This window comes from Aquarana catesbeiana, linkage group LG01 (genome assembly GCF_042186555.1).
Source record: "Aquarana catesbeiana isolate 2022-GZ linkage group LG01, ASM4218655v1, whole genome shotgun sequence".
NCBI lineage: Eukaryota > Metazoa > Chordata > Amphibia > Anura > Ranidae > Aquarana > Aquarana catesbeiana.
The window spans coordinates 109,565,395-109,592,967 of record NC_133324.1 but is presented as its reverse complement, the minus strand read 5'-3'; the positions used below and the strand labels follow the sequence as shown (position 1 = coordinate 109,592,967).

The following is a 27,573-nucleotide window of genomic DNA, read 5'->3' as shown; positions in this document are numbered from 1 at the left end:
CCTCTCCTCTGGCCTTCAAGTCAAATGGAGATCTGGCAGGTTTTTGGACATGTGCCTCCCTATAATCCTATCCCACACAAGTTTTGTACTAAGGCCTGTGACTTATACTGCAAAATATAGAATTTTTAGTCTAGTCAAAATACAGGACACAGGTAGATTAGTCATATACCATGTGAGCAAAGAAGGGGGGTGGGGTGTGTGTGTGTGTGTGTGTGTAATTACGCAAACTGTACTGCTTCAAGTTCAAAAGACAACAGGAGTCCAGAACTCAAGTTCAAAGTCCCGCTGAAAGAACCCTACGGCCAAAAGCTTCATCCACAGAAAAATTAAACATCCACCTGGTAAAACTTTGAGAAAGTATGAACAGAAGACCAAGTTGCTAACTTACACAGTTGGGCAATAGAGCCTTGATGCTTAAAGCCCAGAACATTTCTTTGGGACATCAGACCAAACACATCTAGATGAAGAGGCCTTTCCCATTAGTCCAAGCAATGGCAGCTAAGATAATTCAATTGGCAGTTAACTACTAGGATGCTGACTGCAGAAATCCCTGGAAAGAGTTTCTGAACATAGAGAATCTGGTTTGCTACCTTCAAGGCAGCAGGCTCCTTGTGCTCCATTGTTAGCGGATACACACCACTGTGGTGGAATGGTCTGAATGGACCTGAATAGGGAGTGCCTTTATAGAAGGGGTGTCCCGTGATGAAAGGACAACCTGAAAGCTCTGGAATTCAAGATGTTGATGGGAATTTGGTTTCCTCTCTGGACCATGTTCCATGAACTGTTGAGGATTGGAAGACTCCACCCCAGTCGGAAAGACTTAGGTCTATTGTAAGAACTTTCCAATTGTAAGAAAGGAAAGATTTTTTTTGTCACTGTTAGAGCTGAAGTGGAAATCTACAAGACAAGCCTATTAGAACAAGAAGCGGCAAATTTCACTGTGGGAGTTTTGTGATCATTCTTGAGCACGAGCTCTTAAAGAACATTCTTTTATGTAACTGAGATTTCCTCTTGGTATGTATCCAGGATTAGACCCAAGTATATACAGGGTGCAGAGAAGGCTGGAGAGGAGATTTGTTGAAATTGAACATTGCCAAAGGCCTGGAGCATCTGGATTGTCTTTTGGACATTTATATTGAGTTACAAGGGAGATGAATCCTTCAGGAGAAGGTTGTCTAGACTGCCAGTCACCTGCATGTTCAGAGAATGGTAAGTAAGGGTGCCAAGACCTTTGAGAACAAATGAATTTCAAAATGCAAACTTACAAAGCCATCCACAACTTAACCACAAGCTACAGCACTAGCCTAGTCTCAAAACACCACCTTGATAATTCTCTTCGTTCCTCCCAAGACCTCCTGCTCTCTAGCTCCCTTGCCACTTCCTCCCATGCTCCTCCAGGACTTTTCCAGAGCCTCTCCAATCGTATTGAACTCCTTACCCCAATCTGTCCGATTATCTCCTACTTGATTAGCTTTTAGACAATCCCTGAAAACCCTCCTCTCCAGAGAAGCCTATGCTACCCACACCTAACAACTGTTTTTTTTTTTTTTTAATTTTCTCCATCAGCTCACCCCCTACAGTTATCACCTTTTGTTTCACTTGACCCTCCCTTCTAGATTGTTGGCTCTAACGAGCAGGGCCCTCTGATTCCTCCTGTATTGAATTGTATTGTAACTGTACTGTCTGCCCTCATGTTATAAAGCGCTGTGCAAACTGCTGGCGCTATATAAATCCTGTATAAGAATAAAGAAAGCGGTACAGTTCTGAACTATATTCTGTACCCCTTTGAAACCACTGATTGGACTCACACTTTTGGGATGTCTGTGACTCAGAGAGAAGCAAATTGCAACAGATATACCTCCACTCCTAGGGAGTGATACAAGGGATGCATGGTCACTCTGAGGTTGAGTGTTTAACGAGCCTTCAGCAGAGCAAATGTGCAACTGCTGTTCTGAATTGGCTCCTTTTTGCATAATCTCAATTTTAGCGAGTATTGAGGGTATTTTCCTGTGGAGTACTCGCAAAGTAGACTGTCCTGAACTAATCATCGTGGTGAAATGAGGCACTCAAATAACTTATAAGATCTCCAGGTGAACAGGGTGTTGCAGTATGTGACCAGTGGTGGTCATCGACCAGAGATGGAGCTCTGAATGGTTGAATTTTACCACCAATTTTGAAAAGTTTGCACTGTGAAGGTAAAAAAACAAGTTCACCTTTATTTTTTTTATGCAGGTAAGCAGGTATAAATATGGGTGTAACATGTTATGAAAGGTGAATTTATCCTTTAACACATTCCAAAAGCCTGTATGAACGTAAACTAGCGCATCGGGGGCGCCTACACATGAAAAAGTCGATTGTGATACACGTTTCATATGGCCGTGCACACCAGACCGCAATATTTCTAGCACCAGACCACCTCTGTAATGCTAAAATGACGACCTATAGGGGGCTTTTACAGTTTTGTCTATGGAAAACATAGGGTACTGAAGTTTGTTGCCATTTCATGGAAGCACACAAATTTAAGGTTTGACATGTTGGGTATTTACTCGGCGCAACCGCATCTTTTATATTTTTACAAAAAAACTGGGTCGTTTATTGCCTTTGTGTGCTCTAAAATTAATTAGTGTGTTTTTTTACCGAAATGTTTGCGTTTCCTAGACCTTTGTGGAAATATTGTGTGACAAAAAATTGGAACCACCATTATTTTATTCTCTAGGTCTGCTTTCAGAAAATATATAAAAATAAAATTGAATAATGGCCTTGGCAACAAAAGGGTTAAGTCACCTATCAAAGCCAAGTAAAGTTTTCTGTAATAGCTGTTAAACTCAGACTTTTTGTATATAAGATATGCAATGTGAACAATGCACTTACAAGAGATTTTTTTTTTTTTAGTACAGATGACTTATTTACCTCTGTATGCTTGAGGGAAATGTAGCACTGAACATCAGGGTTTGTCTTTCTTCTTTACTAGGAATTCCTGGACTTCGCAACAAATTCTCAATGTCCTCTCTAAAACCCATGTCCAACATACGGTCAGCTTCATCCAACACAAGGTAGCGCAATTTAGTTAAACCAATCTTTGTGGGGATAGATAAGAGAAAAGATTATTAGCACAGTTCATGTCATTAAACTAAACCAAGGAGGCAGACCACCCTGCAAAATTGTAGGGGCTGTTAACAGCCATTAGATTTCCTGCTAGAAAACTGCTTAGCATATAAAAGATGATTTTTTTTTTTTACACTTACTGTCTAGTCCAGTGTTCTCCAAACTGGACCAGATGTGGCCCTTTGCTTGCCCTTATCCAGCCCTTGGGGCGCTATTCTACCCACTGATGCAAGGCACTATTCCTTCCCACTAACACCAGCAGTGGAGCAGAATGCCTGCCAATGACACCAAATAGGGCACAATTCCTCCCTCTAACAAGAATGGGGCACTATCCCTTCCCCTGACACCAACAATGGGGCAACTGTCTTCCTCTAGCTCAACAGTGGGTATAGGGTTGTGCATATGGAAGTTTTTAAAATTATTTTAATTTAAATCTATTGGTTGAACGAGATGGACTTATGTCTTTTCTCAACATAAAACAGGGCACTATTCCTCCCACTAATACCAATGATGGGCCACTGTTTACTCCCATTGATGCCAGGGCATTTTTTACTCACACTGGCCATGGGCCAGCCTCTTCAAAAGTCTGAAGGACAGTAAATTAGACCTTTTTTAGCAGGTTTGGAGACTCCTGGTCAAATTTAGCAAGATACACAGGAGTTCAGAAACTGTTGAGTTATACTTTTGCTTTCAGGAGGCTAAGAATCTTGCAGTTAGATCACCATGGCTGTAAGAAAACTTTTTTTCTGCATTAAAAAAGCATGAAAAGTTATGGGTTCCAATGACATAGTTGACACCAGCAGTGTTCCAGTGCATTTCAGTTCCAGAAAAAAAAAAACACACAACAAAGCTGCTTTTTTCATGCACTGAACTGTACTGGAATGCAGTAAAACACACATATAAAAAAACAAACAAACATTAAATAATGGGCATGCAAAAAAGCATCCAGAACGGATCTGGAGGACATTTTGTGGTGTTAACAGGCACTTAATCACAAGAGACAATTGGGGGGAGACAATATGGAAGCCAAAAGGCTTCCATATAAAGCAGTAGAAGTGATCTGGGTATACCACAATCCAAACTGGTGAACCTGTACAGCAGCATCAGAATAGGACTCCTTCCATTTAAATGCCCACAGGTGGTCATGGTGTTTGACAGAAAATACTGGAAACCTTCCCAACACCATTCTAATCGTAAGGTTCATTCTCTGCAGAGAGTGAGGGGGAAGAAGAATTCTTATGCACAGTACAGCTATCGCTAAACTCCTGGAGCGCTAAAAGGAGAGACGCTGGTGTCTCATACAGCAGTAGCTCTGCCTTCCCCTCCCCTCCACTGTTGATTCACAGAAGCCATTGTATTTTGCGAATGAGCTCATACAGTGCATCCGGAAAGTATTCACAGCACTTCACTTTTTCCACATTATGTTACAGCTTTATTTCAAAATGAATTAAATTAATTATTTTCCTTACATAATACCCCATTAATGACAAAGTGAAATAAGTTTGTTTGAAATTTTTGCAAATTTTTAAAGGAAAACAAAAAAAAAAAAAACATATGTACATAGGTAATCACAGCCTTTGCTCAATCCTGTCTCGGATAGTCTACAGACAATTCCTTGGACTTCATGGCATGGCTTATGCGGACATGCACTGTTAACTGTAGGACCTTATATAGACAAATCATATCCAATCAACTGAATTTACCACAGGTGGACTCTAATCAAGTTGTAGAAACATCAAGGATGATCGTTGGAAACAGGATGCACCCGAGCTCAATTCTGAGTGTCATGGCAAAGACTGAATATTTACGTACATCAGATATTTAGTTTTTTTAATTTTTAATAAATTTGCAAATATTTCAAACAAACTTTCCCATTGTCATTATGGGGTATTGTTTGTAGAATTTTGGACAAAAGATAGGCAAAAGAAAGCTTTTGCTTACATGTAGTGACAGCTCTAGGTAATGGCACTTCATACCTACTGGCAGCTTTGTTTTTTAATTACATTTATTTTCATGTGAAGGGCCCTAAAGGCTTACTAAATCAGAGAACCCCAGTAGTAAATACCTTCTCTTTCCTGATGATATCCAATAATCTTCCAGGGGTTGCACAAAGAATGTTACATCCTTCAGAGATCTGTTTCAATGAGTGAAACGTCTGTGTTCCTCCATAAATCACAACTGGGCGCACGCATGTTCTGTAAGCAACATAATTGAATTAATATTCTATGCTACATTACAATAGAAAACACAATTTGTGTGTGAAAATAGAGGCAATGGATTAGATTTTTTTTTTTATTATTGCTGTCGGTTTCCCTGTTAGGAAGATTCACTCCCCATTTGTCCTGTCATTATAAAAAGTAAAATCCCCAAAATAGGATTTTTGACTTACCGTAAAATCAGTTTCTCTGAGTTCATTGACACGCTTCCTTATTCAGAACCATAGGGTTACATCGCCCCCTACAGGAGTAGGACACTAGGCAGAAAAAGAGACTTAGCTATGCCCATGGGCAGTCCTAGGTGATATACCCCCCCCCCCCCCCCCTGCTATAGGCCTTCAGTTTTGTCACAAGTAGGGTCAGAAGCATTAAAAACTCCATAGAGGGGTGGGTGCTGTGTCTGTCAATGAACTCGGAGAAACGGATTTTACGATAAGTAAAAATTCTTATTTTCTCACTCAATCATTGACAGACACAGTGCTTCCTTATTCAGAACCATAGAGATGTCCCAAAGCAGTACCAAACATGAGGGGTGGGGCAGCCAACAAAAAAACAGGCCAACCAGACAACCTGGAGCTCAATGAGAACAACTGGAGCCCAACCTGAACAGCAAGAAAACCCCTTCATGAGGGGAAAACCCTCTAGACTGCAGCCTGCAGAACCTTGCAGCCAAAAGAGGCATCCTCAGATGCCAGCACATCCACTTTGTAAAATTTTGTGAAAGTGTGCACCGACGACCAGGTGGCCGCCTTGCACACTTGCGTCACTGACGCCTGACGGAGGAAGGCCCAGGAGGCACTCAGCGCCCGAGTAGAGTGCGCCTTCACCGGGAAGGGAGGAACCTGACCCCTGACAGAATAGGCCTGAGCCACGGTCTGTCTGATCCATCTAGAAATGGTCACAAAGGAAGCAGACAGCCCCTTCTTTGGCCCGTCCGCGATTACGAACAGGGAGTCTGACCTCAGAAAGGACTCAGTGGCCGCAAAAATACACCCTGATTGCCCGAATCACATCCAAGGTGTGTAAGGCTAATTCCCCCGGATGTTGCGGCCTGGGACACAGGGAAGGCAACACAATGTCTTCATTGAAATGGAAATCAGAAACAACTTTTGGAAGGAACGAAGGACAAGGACAAAGAACCACCAGGTAGGGCGTGCAACAGGATAGCACTGCCAATTCCGACACCCTGCGAGCAGAGGTGATAGCCACCAAGAAGGCCACCTTTTGTGACAGAGTGAGCAGGGGAAGTTCTCAAATAATTTCAAACGGAGGCTTCTGTAGAACTGAAAGCACCAGATTCAAGTCCCACGGTGGCAAGGGAGATCGCACAGGTGGAACCACGTCGCACCCCCTGAATGAAGGTACGCACCAGGGAACGCGAAGCCAGAGGGCGTTGAATGAAAACCACCAAAGCCGACACCTGGCCCTTGATATTACTTAAGGCCAAATTCTTTTTAACGCCCGTCTGAAGAAAAGTCAAAATCCGAGTCACCGAAAAGGAACGTGGGTGAAACCCCACCATGAAATGTACGCTTTCCACGTCCAATGATATACCTTCCTGGAAGTAGACTTTCTAGCCTTGAGCACCTTGAATCACCGACGCAGATAAGCCCCTATCCTTCAGCACCTGGCTTTCAATGGCCAGGCCGTTAAAGCCAGCGACGGTAAAGCAGGGTGGAAGATCGGCCCTTGGGATAGCAAATCCTCCCTGAGAGGCAGCCGCCAGGGTGCGTCTGCAACCAGACGCACCTGGACCGACGAGGCCACTACGGGGCCACTAGAATGACTGGAATTCCTTTGGCCTCGATCCTACTTAACAACCGAGGCAGAAGCTTGAGAGGAGGAAAGGCGTAGATCAGACTATACTGGCCCCACGGAGCCACCAGAGCGTCTGAGGCATCCACCAGAGACCTGGCCACAAACCTCTGCACCTGCCTGTTAACCCCGGATACCATCAGATCTACCTCTGGAGAGCCCCATATCTGTTGAAATACCTCCCGATGAAGGGACCACTACCCTTGGTCCAACACTTGTCGACTGAGGTAATCCGCCTGCCAGTTGTCCACCCCCGGAATGTGGACGGCGGAGATTGCCAGGACGAAAGGCTCTGCCCACAGGAGAATGACGAATACTTACAGGCCTGCTAACACGCTCCTTGTTCCTCCCTGGTGGTTGACATAGGCCATTGCCGTGGCATTGTCCAACTGGACCCGCTGGAGACCCTGAAGTCGATCTGTCCAATGATCCAGACAGAGTCTGATAGCCCGGAGTTCCAAGATGTTGATAGGAAGCCTGGATTGCTCCAATGACCCTGAGCAGAGCTCAGGCTCAGGACTCCCCCTCTGGACAGATTGGCATCGGTGGTGACCACCGTCCAGTACAGAGGGAGAAAGGATTTCCCCTGCCGAAGAGCCGGGGAACAAAGCCACCGGATCAGGGAACCTTCGGTTCCTTGGCTCAGCCCAATCTGACTGTCCAGAGACCCTGGACATTTGTCCCATTTTAAACAAGATCTTTTTGCGGGGGTCTCGTATGGAACTGAGCAAACGGGACCGCCTCAAAATGTAGACACCATCAGGCCTAGCATGAAAGTCCTCAGGGATACCCCCCTGCTGGACAGCAGTAAGTGGATTGCCGCCTGTAACTTCTGGAGTTTGTCCTGCGGAAGGAACACTCTGGCCAGAGCGGAATCCAGGGTCAAACCCATATAAATTAAATTTCTGAACTGGATTCAGCGCAGACTTTTGGTAATTCATCAGCCACCCAAAATCTGCCAGGGTCTGAATAGCGATCTCCAGGGTCGTCGGGGGCCTACTCGCAGCAGAAGGTAGTCCAGGTAGCCCAGAACAGCAATTCCCCGCTGGCGCAGCGGGGCCAACACCTTGGTGAAGACCCAAGGAGCTGAGGTGAGACCAAAGGGTAACGCCGCAAACTGATAACGCTTCTCTCCCACAGAAAAGCGGAGGAACCGCTGGTGTTGTACACATATCGGAATGTGCAGGTAGGCATCCTTGATGTCGATGGAGGCAAGAAAGTCCCCCTGATGAAGAGATGCCACCACGGAGCGAACGGACTCCATTCTGAACTTCCGCACCCGCACAAAACGGTTCAGGACCTTGAGGTCCAAAATCGGGACGTACCCTACTCTCTTTTTGGGTATCGTAAACAGGTTTGAATAAAAACCCTGGAAACGTTCCAACACCGGGACAATCACCCCTTGAAGCAACAGGCCTTGCACCGCGTGCCCCGGAGGGCTAACAAAACTGTCCGGAGACAGACACAGATTGGACAGAAAAAATCTGCTTGGGGGGACAAGACTGGAACTCGATCTTGTAGCCAGACAGAAGCACTTCATGGACCCACATGTCGTTTATCAGAAAGGTCCACGGGCCCGGAAACCAGCAAAGACATCCCCCCACCCGGACTGTGGGTGAGAACGTCCTTTCATGCTGAAGGAGCCTTATCTGGGGGGTCTGGAGAACCCAGCTCTCGGTTTGCCTGACCAGGGTCACTTGGAACCTCCTGAGGGAGGCTTGAAAGACTGAGACTTTATCAATGGACCCTGAAGGACATAAAAAAAATCTGTGTGCCGAGAAGGAAGGACCACGCTTGCGACGTGGCTCCTTCCCCTTTTTTTTTTTGACTGTGGAAAAGTACTCTTCTCCCCTGTGACGCTCTTAATATCATCCAAAGTGGCCCCAAACAAATGATCACCTTGAAAAGGCAGATCAGCTAGAGCTTTTTTTTATTTTTTAGAGGCCTGGTCCGCAGTCCAACACTTTAGCTACAATATCTGCCAAAGCACTACTGCTGAAACAGACAGCTTAGAAAGCAAGGGAGCTGCGTCCAAAGAGGCATCGCAGACAAACTGCAGATCCTGGACTAGCTGGTCCGCCAATTCAGTGAAGGCAGGAGGAAACTGATCACCCTCCAGGTCACGGTGCAACAGCTTCGTCCACTCTGTCAGCATTTGAGACACCAGGGCAATGGCCAGGACCAGCCGAAGTGCCAAACCCGCAATAGGGAACATAATACGGCTCAGAGACTCTACCTGTCAGCCAGATCTTTAAAAGCCGTCAACTTGTCAAAAAAGGAGGGATAAAGAAACACTTTTACCATGCGAGATGGCTTGAGAGTGCCAAAAGGGACTGGCACCTCAGACGCATCCTCCATTTTTAAAGTTTCCCGCACAGATGCAATCAGTGCATCCACCAACGCCTTCTCGTGGCAGCCACCGGGGCAGAGGAATCATCCTCACTGTCTGAAAAAATCTAGGAGTGCAGCCGCAGCTCCTGCAGGGTGGGCCCCGTCCACGGCAGCTGAATCAGATTCAGGATCTGACGAGACAGATGAAGCAGGAGAAGGTGGGGGGAAGCTTCTTGCCCAAGAGCCACCTCCACCAGGGACACAAAGAACTCCAGGGCCGCTGTCAGTGCGTCAACGCATGGCTGGGACCCAGAGGGACCTGCAGCCTCTGATAGAGGGTCAGGTGGGGAAACATGCTCCTGAGACTCCATAGGGGAAGAAGAGACCCCCCCCACCAAGAGCGACCACTGCAAAGGGACACGCCGGTAGTGGTGCCGGAACACCAGGATACCCCACAGCCTGCAGCAGAGAGGAGCGACCCCACCAGACTCACTAAGCCACCAGCGTAGCTCCGCACACACGTGGCGTCCGAGGAAGAGGATAACACAGGAGTCTGCACTGGGTTAAAAGGAGCTGTCTACGCTACAGAGTAATAATGGCTGTGGCTGCCTGAGCACAAAAACCACCAAATCATGGCCGCCAGCCCCAGCCATAAGAAGTCAGCGGGCACTAGGGGGAAAAAAAGACACCTATGGCAATGGCAAAATGGCCGCGCTACACGAGGCTGACAGACCCCAGAAAAGTCCCTGAGAGGATTCGGGCGCCGGACCCCTGGGAGCACCCAGTGCCCCCCCGATAAGCACTGCACCTGGCGGCGTGCACCCCATGCCCACCAGTACTTAACTCCATGCCCCAGGATCCATCATGGCACCACACTACCCCATATAGAGGGAGGGGAAAAGGGGGGCTACCAGGGGACCTCCAGGCATCATCCACCCCAGGAGGAGAGGGTGCAAGAGCAGAGGGGAAACCCTCAGGACCGACTGACCCGGGAAGGGGCCCACGTCCACCGCAAACTCACCAAGGGGAGACATATACTCATCATACCAGGAGGGCACCGCTGCAGATAGAACATCCTCACCACTGTAGTGGGGGCTGTCGGCCATGAGGGACGCTGCGACTTGAGCGGAGACCCAGTCGTATGCAACCTCGCAAGTCGTTTAACTCACAGGGTCAGCCCCCGTCCAGTGGGGGTTATGTCGCGGCGGACCTAGAGCGTACAGGCGCTCTGCACGCGATTGCTGGCCAGACTGGGGAGACCACTGGATCAAGTGTCCAGCCCGTCGCCCAGTGTGGCAGTTGATTGCAGATCTCACCGGAAAGAATCCTGGAAAACAAACAAAAGATAAAATTTGCCAGGACTAGAGATCCCAGCAGGGAACTAGGTCCTTACTCCTGACAAGGCAGAAAAAAAAAAAAACCTGAAGGCCTATAGCAGAGAGAGGGGTGTATATCACCTAGGACAGCCCATGGGCGTAGCCAAGTTTTTATGCCTAGTGTCCTACTCCTGTAGGGGGCGATATAACCCTATGGTTCTGAATAAAGAAGTGCTGTGTCTGTCAACAAATGAGAAATTTAGGCTGTCCCCATAAAAGAAAGAGGGGAAATCTTCCCAATGGGGACACTAACTCTGGTAATTTCCTCTTACTTCCTGTTTTGGCTACGGGGCAGAAGTGAAGGTAAATCTCCATAATGGGCCACAGACGGCAAAAAAAAAATTTGACAGTGATTATAAACCTCCCTTACTCTATCCAAAAAGTAAATCAAACAAACAAAACAATTTCCCTATAGTTCTACTTTAATGTTTTTCTATTGTATACAAAGCAAAAAAATTGATTTTTAAAACAGCTTACCTGTAAAATCCTTTTCTTGGAGTACATCACGGGACACAGAGCACCATAGTAATGACTATCTGGGTTATATGCTACCTTTAGGTGATTGGACACTGGCAACCAATAGTAAGAAGGTTCCTCCCATATAACCCCTCCCATACAGGAAGTACCTTTAGTTTTGTAGCAAGCAATGAAGATCCCAGAAAAGAGGGTAGGGACCTCTGTGTCCCGTGATGTACTCCAAGAAAAGGATTTTACAGGTAAGCTGTTTTAAAAATACATTTTTCTTTATCGTACATCACGGGACACAGAGCACCATAGTAATGACTATCTGGGATGTCCTAAAGCAATGCATTTGAGGGGAGGGAACACAGTATTCCTAGATCCCCCTTCCGGCCCAGGACTTATAAGGCTGCCTGCAGCACGCTGTGGCCAAAAACAGTCTCCCTTTGAGATCTGACGTCCAGCTGGTAAAACCTGGTGAACGTATGAACTGAAGACCAAGCGGCCGCTTTGCAAACCTGAGCCATAGACACCTGCTGGCGCACTGCCCATGATGTACTAACTGCTCTGGTAGAGTGAGCTTTGAAATATTGAGGTGGAACGCGTTTTAAGCCTGGATAATGAGCTGGCGAATCCACCTAGAAATAGTTGAACTAGTCGCTGCCTGTCCCCTCTTAGGACCGTCTGGCAGGACAAAAAGGGAGTCAGTTTTCCAAAAAGCAGCTGACATGTTTAAGTAAACCTTGACTGCTCTCACCACATCCAGTGAGTGAAGCGACCTTTCCTCTTTAGACCTAGGATTTGGAAAAAAGGAGGGTAAAATGATATCCTGATTTAAATGAAATCTGGAAACCACCTTTGGTAAAAAAAAATCTGGAGGGGGGGCGCATCACCACCTTGTCCTGATGTAAGAATAGAAACGGTTCTTTACATGAAAGGACGGCCAATTCAGACACCCTTCTAGCTGAAGTTATGGCTACCAGAAAAACCAATTTCCTGGTCAACAGGATTAAAGGATTATGCCTAATCGGTTCAAAGGGCTGAACCTGCAGAGCTGATAGCACCAAGTTTAAGTCCCAAGGGCTTAAGGGAGGTTTAACCGGCGGTTTTAAGTGCAGTACCCCCTTGACGAAGGTTTGCACTAAAGAATGGGATGCAATTGGCCTCTGGAAAAAAACTGAAAAGGCCGAAATCTGCCCTTTAATGGTTCCTAAAGATAAGCCTAAATCAATTCCTGATTGCAGAAAGGCAAGGATCCTCCCAATTGCATACCTGCGAGGATGCCATTCCTTTTTCTCGCACCAGGAAATATACGATTTCCATACCTTATAGTAGATACTTCTAGAAACTGGCTTTCTAGCATTAATCAGAGTGGATAAGATTGAACCCCTGATACCACGGCCCCTTAGTACCCTGGTCTAAACAGCCATGCCATCAAATTTAGCGACCGTAAAGAAGGATGGTATATGGGGCCTTGAAATAACAGATCTGGACGGTCTGGGAGACACAGCAGGTCCTTCACCGCCATCCTCACCATCTCTGAATACCAGGACCTCCTGGGCCACCAGGATCACTGTATTCTGCTCCCTCTGTATCCTGCGCAACAAGTGTGGCAGCAATTGGATCGGAGGGAACGCATAAATCAGGGAAAACCTGTCCCAGGGAACTACGAGTGCATCCGTTCCGATAGCAAGTGGATCCCTGGTCCTGGACACAAACCTGTCTACCTTGGCATTGAATCTGGATGCTAGAAGATCCACATCTGGCACCCCCCAATGCTGGCAAATCTGAAGGAAAACTTTGGGATGAAGAGACCACCCTCCTGGAAGTAATTGCTGGCGACTTAGATAGTCTGCTTGCTAATTGTCCACCCCTGGAATGAACACTGCCGAAAGAAACGGTACATGTCTCTCTGCCCAAGTTAATACGTGATCCACTTCCCTTTGGGCTGCCCGGCTCTGGGTGCCCCCTTGGTGGTTGATGTACGCCACCACCGTGGAGTTGTCGGATTGGATTCGGACTGGGAACCCCTGCAGTCTGGATGTCCAAAATAGGAGGGCTAAGCGAGCTGCCCAAATTTCTAGCAGATTGATGGGTAAGACCTTCTCTGAGAGCACAATCCCTGAACGGAAGACTCCTCCATGACTGCTCCCCAGCCCAGACAACTGGCGTCCGTGGATACTACTTTCCAGGTTACTGGCGGAAAAGATTTCCCGCCGTTCAAGTTGCTGGTCTTTGACCACCAAGAGAGTTCCCTTTTTACCTGTAGGGATAGATTCATGGGATGATCCAAGGATTGAATCAACCTGTCCCAAGCTTCCAGGATAGCTCTTTGGAACATCCTGGAGTGAAACTGCGCATAAGGAACCACGCTGAAAGATGATACCATCTTGCCTAAAAGCCTCATGCATAGACGGATCGAAGGACCTTTTGTCCCCTTGACCTTCCGAACCAGCTCCCTTATAGAATTGACTCTTAAGGGAGGAAGAAATACCTTTTCTTGGGTTGTGTCCAAGACCAGACCCAGATATGTTAAGGCCTGAGCTGGACGAAGGGCCGATTTGTTCAAATTTAGAATCCAGCCTAACAGCCTTAGGCAACGGACCATAGTCGCAATGTTTCCTACTAAGGTGGAGTAAGCTTGATCCCTTAGCAAAAGATCGTCCAGGTATCCTACCACCGCGATACTCTGGGACCTTAGGAAAGCCAACACTGGGGCCAAAACCTTTGTGAAGACTCGAGGGGCCGTGGCTAGACCGAACGGAAGTGCCACAAACTGGAAATGATACCCCTCTACTGCAAACCACAGGAATCTTTGATGTGGGCCAAAAACCGGTACGTGCAGGTATGCGTCCTTGATGTCTATGGACGCTAAAAAGTCTCCTTTTCTCAAGGAAGTGACGAACCGACTACATGCGGAAGGTTCGGACGTTTAAAAAGGAATTGCGGGATTTGAGGTCCAAGATGGGCCTTACCTCTCCGTTTGGCTTTGGTACTGTAAATAGGTTTGAGTAAAACCCCTTGAATCTTTCCTTTTGTGGAAGTTTGATGATTACTTTCTGCCGTTCCAGTTGTTCTAAAGCCAGGAATAGGGTTCTTTTTTTCCCTGGGTCTGATGGAACCCTGGATACCAAATACTGAGTTGGGGGAAAATCCTGAAACTCTATTTTGTAACCTTGAGAAATGGTTGAAATGACCCACCTGTCTTGAACCAATTTTCCCCAAGCATCTGCGAACCACCACAGCCTGCCCCCCACTCACAGGAGTGGGGGCGCCCCTTCACAGGGATGTCTTGGAATTGGTCTTGGCTGGTTTCTGGGTCCAAGGTCTTTTTTGACCTTGAGGCTTCTTGAAGGTAGGTGGCTGAGACCGTCGATACCTCTTAGGGTAAGAGGCACTCGGCCCAGGAGCGTTAGGAATTTTAAAGGAAGGCTGCTTACCCCGTTTAACTGGAAGCAAGGAGCTTTTCCCGCCTGAGATTTTATGGATATATTTATCCAAATCTTCCCCAAAAAGATGCTCACCGTGAAAAGGAAAAGCTGCCAGTAGCCTTTTGCATGGCGTCTCGGCCGACCAATTCTTTAACCACAGTACCCTGCGCATATGGATTGAGAGTAGCGCAAAACGAGACTTCTGCTGAATTGAGTCTTTTAACGCATCTACCGCAAAACTTAAGGCGCGAGGAAGTTCTCATAGTTCGTCAGAAACTTCCTCTGAAACAGGCAGGTTCCTGACCAATTTCTTAAATCGGTCCTTCATTGCCTGACAAATACCGATAGCTGCCACTGCCGGTTGTACTGCTGACCCAGCTACTGAAAAAGAAGCCTTTAGTAAGGATTCCAGCTTTTTATCTGCCGGATCCTTAAATCCCTGGGCATTATCCACTGGGCAGGTCAGACTCTTATTCACTGAAGAAACGGCCGCATCAACCAACGGTGCATCCCACTTCTTCCTGAATTTTTCCTTCATAGGATATAAAAGGGAAAACCTTTTAGGAGGCAAGTATGTCCTGTCCGGGTGGTCTCAGTCAGCGTAAATAACCTGTTCCAATAAAGGATGCAAAGGTAACGCCTGGGGACCTGGTTGAGGACGCAAGCACCCTAATGTAGAATAGAAGGGTCCCGGTCCCTGTACCGGAGGTAATTTAAATCCAGCTCTCACCATCTCGTTCAAGGTTTGGATAAACAACTTTTGGGATTGGGAAGCAGAAATTAGTTCTTCAGAACCTGAATCCTCAGCCGAGGACTGATCAGCCTCCCCTTCCTCTTTGTCTTTAACGGCCGCCTCCTCCAAATCCTCTTCCCAGATCTATGACGTTTCTTCCCTCCCTGTGTTACTGTAGCAATCATACCTGCTATTTTGTCTTCAAAGCAAGCAAGGGCTGATGCTAAATCATCCTTAGTAACATAGGCTGAAGCAGGGATATTGGTAGTGGCCACTATGCCTGACAACTGCAATGGCTCAGCCAGGCCAAATGCCGCAGGTCTTTCAGGGAAGACTGATGCTGCAGCAACCTGAGGTTGATCTCCTGTTTTTGAAGTACTTTTAACCCCAGGACTTGCCCTGCTCCCCACACCTCGTTTCCTGGAAGACATCGCTTACATGTTTGAGGAAATAAAAAGGCACTCCCTCTGAGTTATCTAGCTGGGCCCAGCACACAGCCGCCACCACAGCTTTACCAGCCTCCAACTTTTTGCAAATGTCCAATCTCAAAATCCCAGACCTCTGTGTCCCACCGCACACAAGGCCCTGCTGAGATCAACTGACTAGCAGCAATGACATGTCGGAGCGTACCTCCCTTTATTCCGTACGTCGCCCAGTGACACACGAGCGGCCGTGCTTCTACCACGCATGCGCACCACGCATACACACAGACATGCCGCGCCTCGTGCACAATCTCGACGCACGCGCATGCCCTACGCGCAGCACTCGCCGCCATGTGCGGGAGATACAAACATAAGCTGCATCTGTCAGCTTGCTCTGTAACAGAACCACATGTAATGAGACACAGGGCTTACATAAGGCACTTTATACTGGAAACAGAAAATTGTTAGGCCTCCCAGAGGGAGTACTCAATAGTCTTCGCTGCAGGACCTGATACAGGCCCAATCTTCCCCCATCATGGTGGGTAGCGCTTCTGAGGATCTTCAGGGACCGGGTCCCCCATTGTAGGGGGTCCACACTCCTGGACCTGTAAAGCACCCTTTTGGTTCCCTTGGGCAAATAAAGACCAGGGATACCATGTAACAAGGGTCCAGCGCCTAAAAAGGACACATTACAAGCAAAACCTTGTTCTTAAACCAAGGCTCGGGTACCATCCACTTTAGCTTTTAATGCCATCCGAACGGATCCGATATAACATCCTCACTGGGACATTTATTGAAGAAAATTTGAAGAGCTTCCACAGCCGTGACCATCACCTTCAAGACACTGGCAAAAAACTAAAGGTACTTCCTGTATGGGAGGGGTTATATGGGAGGAACCTTCTTACTATTGGTTGCCAGTGTCCAATCACCTAAAGGTAGCATATAACCCAGACAGTCATTACTATGGTGCTCTGTGTCCCGTGATGTACGATAAAGAAATGTTATATTTATTGCAGAGGATGTTTAATCACTTCCCACCCATAGGATATCATATGGCATCCACTGAGTTTTTTTTCCTATCAGCTAAAAGTGATCCTAGAGACTATAAGCAGGATCACTTTTCCAGGTGGCGGAAGAGGGTCCCCCCCATACTGGCTGCCTTTACCAGGCTCTGCTGTCCTATAGGGGAGCCCGGTAAGGATGTGACCAGCAGCTGCCACGGACACAGTGAGAGGAATTGATGTTGTTCCTCCCACTGTGTGATGTCAAAAACCAGAAAAAAAAAAAAAAAAAGACCTGTCATGGCCCATGCTATCACAAGGGATGTGTTCATCCCTTGTGATAGCAATATAGTTGATAAAAACACTAAAAAGGTACATGTTAAAGAAAAAAAAAAAAAAGTAATTAAAGTGCCCCCATCCCCCTGTGTTAATGTGAACATGCATGGTGCAGCACAGATGTAAACGTTGCTCGCACTACATTTGAAAGATATCACTGTTAACGTCAGAGTGACAGCAATAATTCTAGTGCTAGACTTCCTGTGCAACTCTAAACTGCTAACCTGTAAACTCTTTTAAAGTGTCATCTATGTATAATCTAATGTATTGTAGGTTGTCGCCATTCCACAGGTGTGCGCAATTTTAAACCCTTCGGCCTCAGGAGGTAGCTGCTGATGTTCAGCTTCCTCAGACTGCTTACGAATATTCAGAAACAGATGCACACGTGAGGTTGTGCCACAGCGCAAAACCAAAAAGCTCTCAGCGGCTAACTAACCAGTATACTAAGGGCTCATATACACTTGCTTTGATTTTTTTTTTTCACTAAAGGTAAGCCTATAAAAAAAGGCTTACCTGTAGCTAACGTGGATATCTCCTAAACCACGGTTTAGGAAAAATCCACTGTATCAGCATGTGCCGACGTCATCGGCACATGTGCACTGATGCAACGGCTCGTTTGTGCCATTGCTTTAGCTGATTTTCCGTTACCGGCGGGAATGACGTCAATTGTGGATACGTCGCAGAGCAGTGTGCCGGGACCGCTGCGGGGGCTTCGATCGAAGGTATTTCATAATGAGCTAGTATGCTATGCATACTAGCTCATTAGGCCTTTTTTTTTTTGCAGGTTTTTTTTTGTTTTCCGTGGGTTTACAACCACTTTAAAGCACCTACCACTTCAGCATGCATTATTCATGTGTTTTTGAAGCTTGGCAAATGCCCCATTTTCTAATTGTTTTAAAGGGGCTTAGGAGAAATCTGGCTCATTAGTAGCCCCATTCAGCATATCCTCAGATTTGTACCCCTGCTGAGCAGACGCATATCCTCAGATTAATAGCCCCGCTGAGCAGACAATCATCTCATTAGTACCCTTGTTAAGTATTACCCCCAGCTCTCCTGATGCCCCACTCAATATAACCCCAAACTCAGCTGATCCCTCCACTCAGTAGTAAACTCTAGATCTGCTCATCCCCCAACCAGCTCTCCTCTGATTTGCCAATTTTACTCCCTCTCCAGTCACTGCTTAGCTTCCACTATATTGCTCCTATGCTGCACACCATGTATGGCATCTGCTAGCTTCTCCTGCCCTGGACCCTTAACTCTGCCGATTCTCCCCCACTCAGTTCTCACCTTCCACTACAGCGTTCCCTCATTGCGCACCATGTGTGCCATCTGCTAAATTGCTCCGCTCTGCACCCTACTTACTTTTCTGCTGCTCCATGCTTAACACCAGATGTGATGTCTGCACCAGACACTCCAAGAATATATATACACATGAACCAGAACGACAGTTGATTATGTTTCTGGTGCACTTCTTGGTTTCCCAGTGCATCCCGGGATATCTTATACCTCTGATACAAAGCAAAGCTATCTCGAAACAAACATGCAGCAGGTGCCATTAGCAAGCACTGTGAAAGACTTCTATGGGAGTCTTTAGAGACGCATTGAAGCACCAAAAAAGTGACATTGGATATAATTTTTGAAGCAAAGCAAATGTTTAAAAAGGAGTGTAAAAGGTAACCATTTTGTTTAGCGAGAGGTGCTTTGATTGATATTCAATGTGTGTCCCCTAAAGCAGTGGTCATCAACCCTGTCCTAAGGGCCCACTAACAGGCCAGGTTTTATGTATTACCTTGGGGAGATGCAGACTAGAATACTGCAATCACTGAGCAGCAAATGATATCACCTGTGATGTATTTCAGTTATCTTGCAAACCTGGCCTGTTAGTGGGCCCCGAGGACAGGGTTGATGACCACTGCCCTAAAGGCCTGGAAAACACCAAAAGCAGAGCCCAGTGCCCTAAGGAAACATTCTAGGCAAAGCCCTACAATCATGCGGTCCAGATATATCCTCCAAGAATGTTGTGAGGATATGCTGATCCAAATAGCTGCTAAGTAAAGACTTGTTAAAAAAACGCATAAAGAAAAAAAAAATTAAAAAATGCAAGAAAAAGAGTACTAAAGAGTAAAGAAAACGAATGCATCCTCCTGGCCACTAACAAAAAGCTGAGGCATGCTGGGAGTAGGAAAGGTTATAGTGGATTGTCCCAAAACTTTGTTTGCGTCAGTGTCCAAACCAATAAAGAGCAGTATAATCCATCAATTAATTCCTGTGTCCTTTGTTTTAAAACTACTTTAGCAGATATTAATTTTTGAGTGCACTATTTTTCTGACTGAACTTGCTAATCCCCACATTTAAAATCTACACAAGAAACAATAAACCATGTCTCAGAAGTCAACGATACCTACCCATACGCAAATTTACGAGCATCTAGATAGATCTGGTTAATCAGTTCTCTTGTAGGAGCAACAATAATTGCTTCTGGCTCTTTTAATGCTTGAAACGCACTAGACTCAACGCCTTTAGCCATCAAGTGAGACAAAATAGGCAAAAGAAAAGCCGCCTGAAAAAATATTACACAAGATAAAAATGAGGAACAAAAATATGCCTATTGGTCACAAAAGGGTTAAAATCATGTTATTCAATAAGAAAGCAACCAAAATTATGCAGCATGTTAAAAATCAAATACCGTTTTTCCAGATCCCGTCTGTGCACAAGCCATTAAATCACGACCAGCCACGACAATAGGTATACTGTGTTTCTGTATAGGAGTCAATTTCACATATCCAGCTTTGCACACATTTTTTGCTAGCGTGTCACAAAGATTTGCTTCCTCAAATGTCTACAAAGATGAAGATTTTACACAGGCATAAATATGCAGGGGAAGAAAAGGTCATAATCTGCTAGGGGCTTATTCACACCTATATTCTTCATTATGACAACTTTCCTATTCAGATCAATAAAAACATACTCAAGCACATTTTAAAGCAAGTTCAAAAGTTCAATTTGCACCTTGAACTTTTCTTAACCATTTGCCTACTGGGCACATCCTCCTCTCCCTCCTTCCCTTATAGTCAGACCTAGTGTTGCACCAATACTAGTATCGGTGCCGATAACCAGCATTTGCACGAGTATCAGTACTCCGGCAAATGCTCTAATCCTTAATCCGATACCTGATCTCTCGAGCCAGGCATCCTCAGTGTAGCAGGGGGGCCAGGCAACCTGGCAGGTGATCAGTGTGGGCATTTACAAGCACCGATCAACCTGTATGGCCTTTGAATAAAGCAGCTGTCTAAGCCCCTGACTATCCCCTGTGTGTTCCTTTAGCTTTCCGGGTCCTCGCTCTCTCTCCCCGTGCGCCCCCCCCAGATCTGTCAGGATGGAGAGCAGAGGAAGGCGACGATATACATGTCATTTACCGGCTCCTTCCTTTTCCAAATGCTTCAGTTTATGAATGGAGAGGAGCCTGTCTTCTTGTCCATTCATCTCCAGTACAGCTGAGGCTGCAGAGAAAGGGACAGGGCAATCTGTGTCCTTAGTCCCTGTCTCAAAGGGGAGATATTTAGACCCCTGATCGTTTAAATTATTTCCACCTGGTGATCCAGGCAGGGAGTCATCTTTTAACAGACCAAGCTGTACAGCTCTCGACTTTCACAGCAACACCTCCCATGCGTGCATGTTCTCTTTTGCATGAGGAGACGGGTGCGCTTTAAAAAGTATAAAATGTCATTTTAACAGCAATGACAATTTCATAAACCACAAAAAAAAAAAAAAAAAAAAAAAAAAAAACTTAAGACAAACCAGTATTGCTGGTGGAACATCACTTCCAGAGACCTCAACCACAATGTCATCATATTTGTCAAAGTTAATGCCGGTCTGGTAATGTTTAAAAATATCAGCTTCAGCTTCAGGTGGAGGGGGTGGAATATAGGTCACCCTTGGACCTGTTAGTAGAAAAAAAAAAAAAAAAAAATTATATACACACACACACATTTTAACTTTACATAACACAATGCTTTTTTGTTACAGTAGAGGTTAGTTCAACTTGACCAAAAAAAAAAAAAAACTACTCATGCAGATAGGAGTGGCTGTGGATTTGTGTAGGCTATTTACATACCTCCTGAAGCCTGGCTTAAAAACTCTCTGAAATTGCATCATACTGCCATGCCTTGTTCTTAGAATGTTGAATAGACATTCCCCACCATACCAGGAACAAAAGCTCAAAAACACCAGTATATTTGAGGTCCACTATTCTGTCCAACGCAGCATCAAGCTCAGAGCTACTGCAACAGAAGAGAGCGTGCATGCGAGGGATGTCACCACTGGGAGTTTCTCAGGATTCAAGAGATACACAAAAGGCCTACACCTATAGCAAAGAATACTGTTTAACATTGGTCAAAGCTGTAGTTTTTTTATCTACAGATGTTCCTTATTTGCTACAGGCAGTTTTTGGCATAGGTGAGCTAAACCTGTAAGAAAAGGTCAACCAATCGCTTACCTTGTTCAGAACGGTCCAATCCCTCTTGACCTTAAGAAAATAAAAATGTTATTTCCAAACAAAAAAAAAGTGTTTCAAATATTCATATATAAAAAGTTTTATTACCTTTACCAGATTCCACCCCTACATCTTCATTTTTCCCTCTAAATCCACCTGTGAAATAAAAGAGGGTTTAACCTTTTCAAAGGCTCAAATCAGCAGTAGGAAAGGCTCAGAAGGAAGTTCCTACCATCAGTTTACTAGTTTGCAGTTACTAGAAATACCACCCACAGTAAAGATGTACCGCTCAATTTTTAACATGCATCAAACGTTAAAGTGATAAAGTCTTTTTCTTTAAAAACCACCATGTCATACTTGCCTGCTCTGTGTGGTGGTTTTGCACAGAACAGCCCCAATCCTCGTTTTCTCAGGTCTCTCGCCAGCTCTCTTTGCCCCTCCCTCCTGTTGAATGCCCCCACAGCAAGCAGCTTGCTATGGGGACGCTAAGCAGCAGCTATGTGTCCATTCAGACACAGAGCCGTGGTTCGGCCCAGCCCCTCTCCTGATTGGCGGACTTTAATTGACAGCAACAGGAGTCAATGGCGCGGCTTTGTTTCAGCTAATCAGGAGGGGGGGTCCCGGACAGCCGAGGCAATCGTGCACAGTGCTGGATAGCGATGGGACTCGGGTAAGTTTTAGGGGGGAGTCTGCTGCACACTGAAGGTTTATCTTAATGCATAGAATGCATTAAGATGAAAATCCTGACTTTACAACCACTTTAACAGCCAGGGGTAATTCGTCAAGTTGTTGAATATTGTTGACTTAAAAAAAAAAAAAGAAAAAAAAGCAAAATAAATTTTGCACAGAAATGCAAATATTTGTTTGAAAGATGAGTCACAATCAACGGACTTGTGGCGATAAATTATTCACGATTCTTCGTTCAACCAAAAAGACCCAATTCCCCCATCAGCACATTTAAGCACGTGCCTACCGGGCCAATTCTGACATCTCTCTCAAAAAAACTTTTTTGCTAGAAAAATTACTTAAAGTCCCCAAATATACAAAACAATTTAACCACTTCAGCCCTGGAAGATTTTCCCCCTTAATGAACAGGCCATTTTTTGCTTTAATAATTGCATGGTCGTGCAACGATGTACCAAAACAAAATTGACATCTTTTCCCCACAAATAGAGCTTTCTTTTGGCGGTAGTTTATCACCTCTGCGGTTTTTATTTTTTGTGCTATAAACAAAAAAAGAGCGACAATTTTGAAAAAAAATTTACTTTGCTATAATATCCAAAAAAAAACAAAAATAGGATTTTTATAACAGCTTACCTGTAAAATCCTTTTCTTGGAGTACATCATGGGACACAGAGCCTTAAGTACTTAATGGGTTATGGGCCACCTTCAGGTGATGGACACTAGTATACCCAATACAAAAAGTTCACTCCCTACATAACTCCTCCTTCCAGGAGCACATCAGTTTTTTGTAGCAAAGCAATATACTTAAAGTGGTGTTCCACCCAAAAAAAAGCATGAATGTTCCAAAAAAAAAAAAAAAAAAAAAAAAAAACCACACACATTTGGAATTTTTTTTTTTACTCACCTCTAAATGCCTGTTGCTAGAGGGTCCCTCGTAGTCTGCCTCTTTCAGTGCCTGGGCTGGTGACATCACTTCCCCCTCGGCACAGGAAGGGCTCAGCTCGGCTCCCTCCCTCTTGTCAATCATCTGGGACCCATTACAGGTCCCAGATGACTGAGCGGCCAATTACGGCGCCGCTCGCGCATGCGCAGTGGGTGCCCGGCTGTGAAGCCACAGCCGGGCGCCCACAGTTAAAATGCCGGCGCCGCCGAGCGGTGGGGGGGATGAGCGGGGCTTCGATCCCCCGCATCGCTGGACCCAGGGACAGGTAAGTGCCCGATTAAAAGTCAGCAGCTGCAGTATTTGTAGCTGCTGACTTTTAATTTTTTTTTTTTTTTTAAATGGGAACACTCCCTTAACCACTTGCCCACTGGGCACTTAAACCCCCTTTCTAACCAGACCAATTTTCAGCTTTCGGTGCTCTCGAAATTGGAATAATTACTCAGTCATACAACACTGTACCCATATGAGATTTTTGTACTTTTTTCCCCACAAATAGAGCTTTCTTTTGGTGGTATTTAATAACCGCTGGGTTTTTTACTTTTTGTGTTATAAATCAAAAAATACTGAAAATTCGGTGAAAAAAAAAAAAAAAAATTCTGTGTTTCTGTTAAAATTTTTGCAGAGTATTGGCAAGTATTGGCGAGCACTGGCCAGTGTTGCAGAGCACTGGCCAGTGTTGCAGAGCACTGCCCAGTGTTGCAGAGCATTGGCACTGATTGCAGTGCTGTGGGCTGGATGTTTAGTGCCCACAGCGCTGCTGCCATCTCTCCCCCTCTCGCCTCGCACTGTACCGATCGGTACAGAGAGGGGAGGGAGGAACCGGCGTCACGACGCGATGCCGGTTTGTTTACAAGTGGTCGCTCCGTCATTTGACGGAACGATCACGTGGTAAACGGCCGCCATCAGCGGCTATTTACCGTGATCCGGCGGTCACTGATGTTCCCGGGTGCGCGCGAGAGCAACATTCTGGAAAAACCCGACCGTGCTGTAGCTGTCTTTCGGCTATGGCCCGGTCGGGAAGTGGTTAAAGCCCAAAAGAGGGGAAGGACCTCTGTGTCCCATGATGTACTCAAAGAAAAGGATTTTACAGGTAAGCCGTTATAAAAATCCTATTTTCTTTATCATACATCATGGGACACAGAGCCTTAAGTAATTAATTACTTAATGGGACATCCCATAGCAATGCTACTTGAGGGGAGGGAGACACAACCCGCAGGGTACCCCCAGACTTGAGGACTTATACTGCTGCCTGCAGCACACTGCGCCCAAAGGCGATATCCTCATACCTCCTTACATCCACCTGATAAAATTTTGTGAATGTATGAACCAAGTTGCGGCCTTACAGATCTGAGCCATGGAGGCCTGGTGACGCACTGCCCAAAAAGCACTAACCGCCCTGGTAGAGGGCGCCTTAACTTGAAAAGGGGGAATCTTACCCCTTAAATTCTAAGTTTGAATTATAACTTGCCGAAACCACTTAGCGACAGTGGATTTTGACGCTGCCTGTCCTTTCTTAGAACCCTCTGGCAGAATAAATAAGACATCAGTCTTACGAATCTGAACAGTTGTCTTTAAATAGATTTTCACTGCTCTCACCACATCAAGACAATGTAGTGACTTCTCTTCCCTGGAACATGGTTTTGGAAAAAACAATGGCAGGACAATATCTTGGTTCAGGTGAAAACCCGAAACCACTTTTGGTAAAAAGTCTGGACGAGAGCGTAACACCACTCTGTCCTCATCAAATATGGCTCTTAACACGAAAGAGCAGCAGATTCCAAAACCCTCCTTGCTGTGGATATAGCAACCAAGAACACCAGCTTCCTTGTCAGAAACACTAAACGAATATGCTCTATCGGTTCAAATGGCTGTTTTTGTAACACTGACAAAAGTTTAAGTTCCAAGGACTCAAAGGTGGCGGATTAATCCGCATCATCCCATCACTGCATAAAACCCCGGACTAAAGAATGCGTAGAAAGCGGTCTTTGAAATAAGATCGATAAGGCTGAGACCTGGCCCTTAATAGTACTCAAGGCCAATTTCATCTCTACGCCTTATTGTAAAAAGGCAAGAATTCTGCCTATGATATATCTCCGAGGGTGCCAACCCGTGGATTCACACCAGGAAACATGAACCCTCCAGACTATAATGTATAGTTCTGGAAGATGGTTCCTTGCATTAATCAAAGTAGAGACAACTGACCCGGAAAGCCCACGTTTCTTCAGAATGTGGGTTTCCATAGCCAGGCCGTTAAATTTAGCGTTTGTAAAGTAGGATGGAATATCGGCCCCTGTAAGAGCAGGTCTGGCCTTAGTGGAAGGGACCATGGATTCTCAACTGCCATCTTTACAATTTCTGCATACCATGACCTTCTGGGGCCATACTGGTGCTACCAGAATTACTGGCTTTCTTTACAGCTTGATCCTGCAAAGAAGTTGTGGCAGCAACTGAATAGGGGGAATGCATAGATCAGTGAGAACTGATCCCATGGGGTCACCAACGCATCTGTTCCGCTTGCGAGTGGATCCCTTGTCCTGGATACAAAGTTAACTTCATGTTGAATCTGGACGCTGGAAAGTTCTACGTCCGGAGTCCCCCATCTTTGGCAAGCAGCCCAAAAAATGTTGGGGTGAAGAGACGATTCCCCCGGGAATAACTGCTGGTGACTCAAGTAGTCGGCCTGCCAATTCTCTACTCTCGAAATGCAGACTGCCGATAGGCACGGAACAGTCCTTTCTGCCCAAGTTAGAATATGGTTCACCACTCTCTGTGCTGGGAGACTCTTAGTGCCCCCTTGGTGATCGATATAGGCCACAGCTGTGGCATTGTCGGACTGGATCCTGACAGGACAATCCCTTAACCTGGAAGTCCAGGCCTTCAGAGCCAGACGCACTGCCCGAATCTCTAGGATGTCGATGGGCAAGGCTCTTTTGGTTCTTGACCACTGTCCCTGGACAGTCGTCTTATCTAACACTGCTCCCCAGCCTGAAAGGCTGGCATCTGTTACTACTTTCCAGATAATTGGTCTGAAGGATTTTCCTTTCAGCAGATTCTGGGTTAGTAACCAACTGAGGCTTTGGGACACCCGCATTAGCAAGTCCAAAGCTTGGATCATTTTGTTCCAAGCAGACAGGATACTGTTTTGCAACAATCTTGAATGGAACTGGGCATAGGGGAATGCTTCGAATGAAGCCACCATCTTTCCTAACAACTTCATGCAAAGGCTATGTATGGAGTTGATTTTTGACTGAGCCTAGAACACCTTTTTCTGGGCTGTAGCTATGATCAGACCCAAATACTCTAGCTTATTTAGCGGTAAAGAAGAATTCTCTAGGTTGAGAATCCAACCCAGATTTTTCAGGTAATTGGTTGTAATGCATATACTTTGCTCCAAACGAGCCATCGACTGGTTTATAAGCAATAGATCATTTAAGTACGCCAAGACTGTTATGCCCTGTGCCCTTAACCTGGCTAGAGGTGGGGCCAGCACTTTTGTGAACACTCAGGGTGCTGTAGCTGGCCCGAAGGGCAAGGCTACAAACCGAAATGCTGTTCTACTTCGGACCGCAAAGACCTTTGGTGAGCGAAAAATATAGGGACATGCAGATATGCATCCCTGATGTCGATAGACGCCAGAAGATCTCCTCCTTGTAGGATAGAAACTACTGACCTGTTTGACTCCATTTAAAGGAGCAGATCTTCAGGAACTGATTTAGATTCTTTAGATCTAGAATGGATCTGTTGAATAAAACCCCAAAGCTTGCTCTTCTGTGCATGTACAGGAAACACCTAAAAAGGCTGTGAAGGTTTTAAAAAACCTAAAGAAGAAACAGAACTATCAGCTGACTCTGCTAGGAGGTAGCTTTTAAGAGGCACGAACCATCCAGTAAGAGATTGTACCAGCAATCTCTCAGATTGCAAGGCTGAAAAAGGATCATCTACCGTTGTTTCCTCCGCAGAAGAGTAATCGGTATACCTTTTGTCCTGATTACCTGATGGTAACCCCTCACCCTCTACCCACTGTTCTCTTGATAAGGGGTCTAAAAGGTGGGGAAGGGGAATCCAACTCTTCCTATCCTTATGGATGGCGGATGCGATTAAAGTTGCTAATTTTCCTTCTAGGCCCTGCTTCGGCTGACAAAAAAAAAAAAAAAAAAAAATTTTTTTTTTTACCACAGGGTCCTACGCATGTGTACCAGCGCAAGGCGGGGCGCCTGGTGAATAGATTC

General features: G+C 45.7%; 1 protein-coding gene across 1 annotated transcript in view; it reads right to left on the bottom strand.

Annotated features, from left to right (window-relative positions):
• DDX4 (DEAD-box helicase 4) overlaps window positions 1-27,573 on the bottom strand; it is a 169,409-nt gene that overhangs the window by 11,374 nt on the left and 130,462 nt on the right. The window contains exons 14-20 of the mRNA XM_073622831.1: window positions 21,826-21,873; window positions 21,721-21,750; window positions 21,024-21,166; window positions 19,912-20,064; window positions 19,631-19,785; window positions 5,171-5,300; window positions 2,911-3,077 (exon numbers count right to left, since the gene is read on the bottom strand). Of these exons, the coding sequence (XP_073478932.1) occupies window positions 2,911-3,077; window positions 5,171-5,300; window positions 19,631-19,785; window positions 19,912-20,064; window positions 21,024-21,166; window positions 21,721-21,750; window positions 21,826-21,873 (826 nt within the window). The remainder of the gene's footprint in view (window positions 1-2,910; window positions 3,078-5,170; window positions 5,301-19,630; window positions 19,786-19,911; window positions 20,065-21,023; window positions 21,167-21,720; window positions 21,751-21,825; window positions 21,874-27,573) is intronic.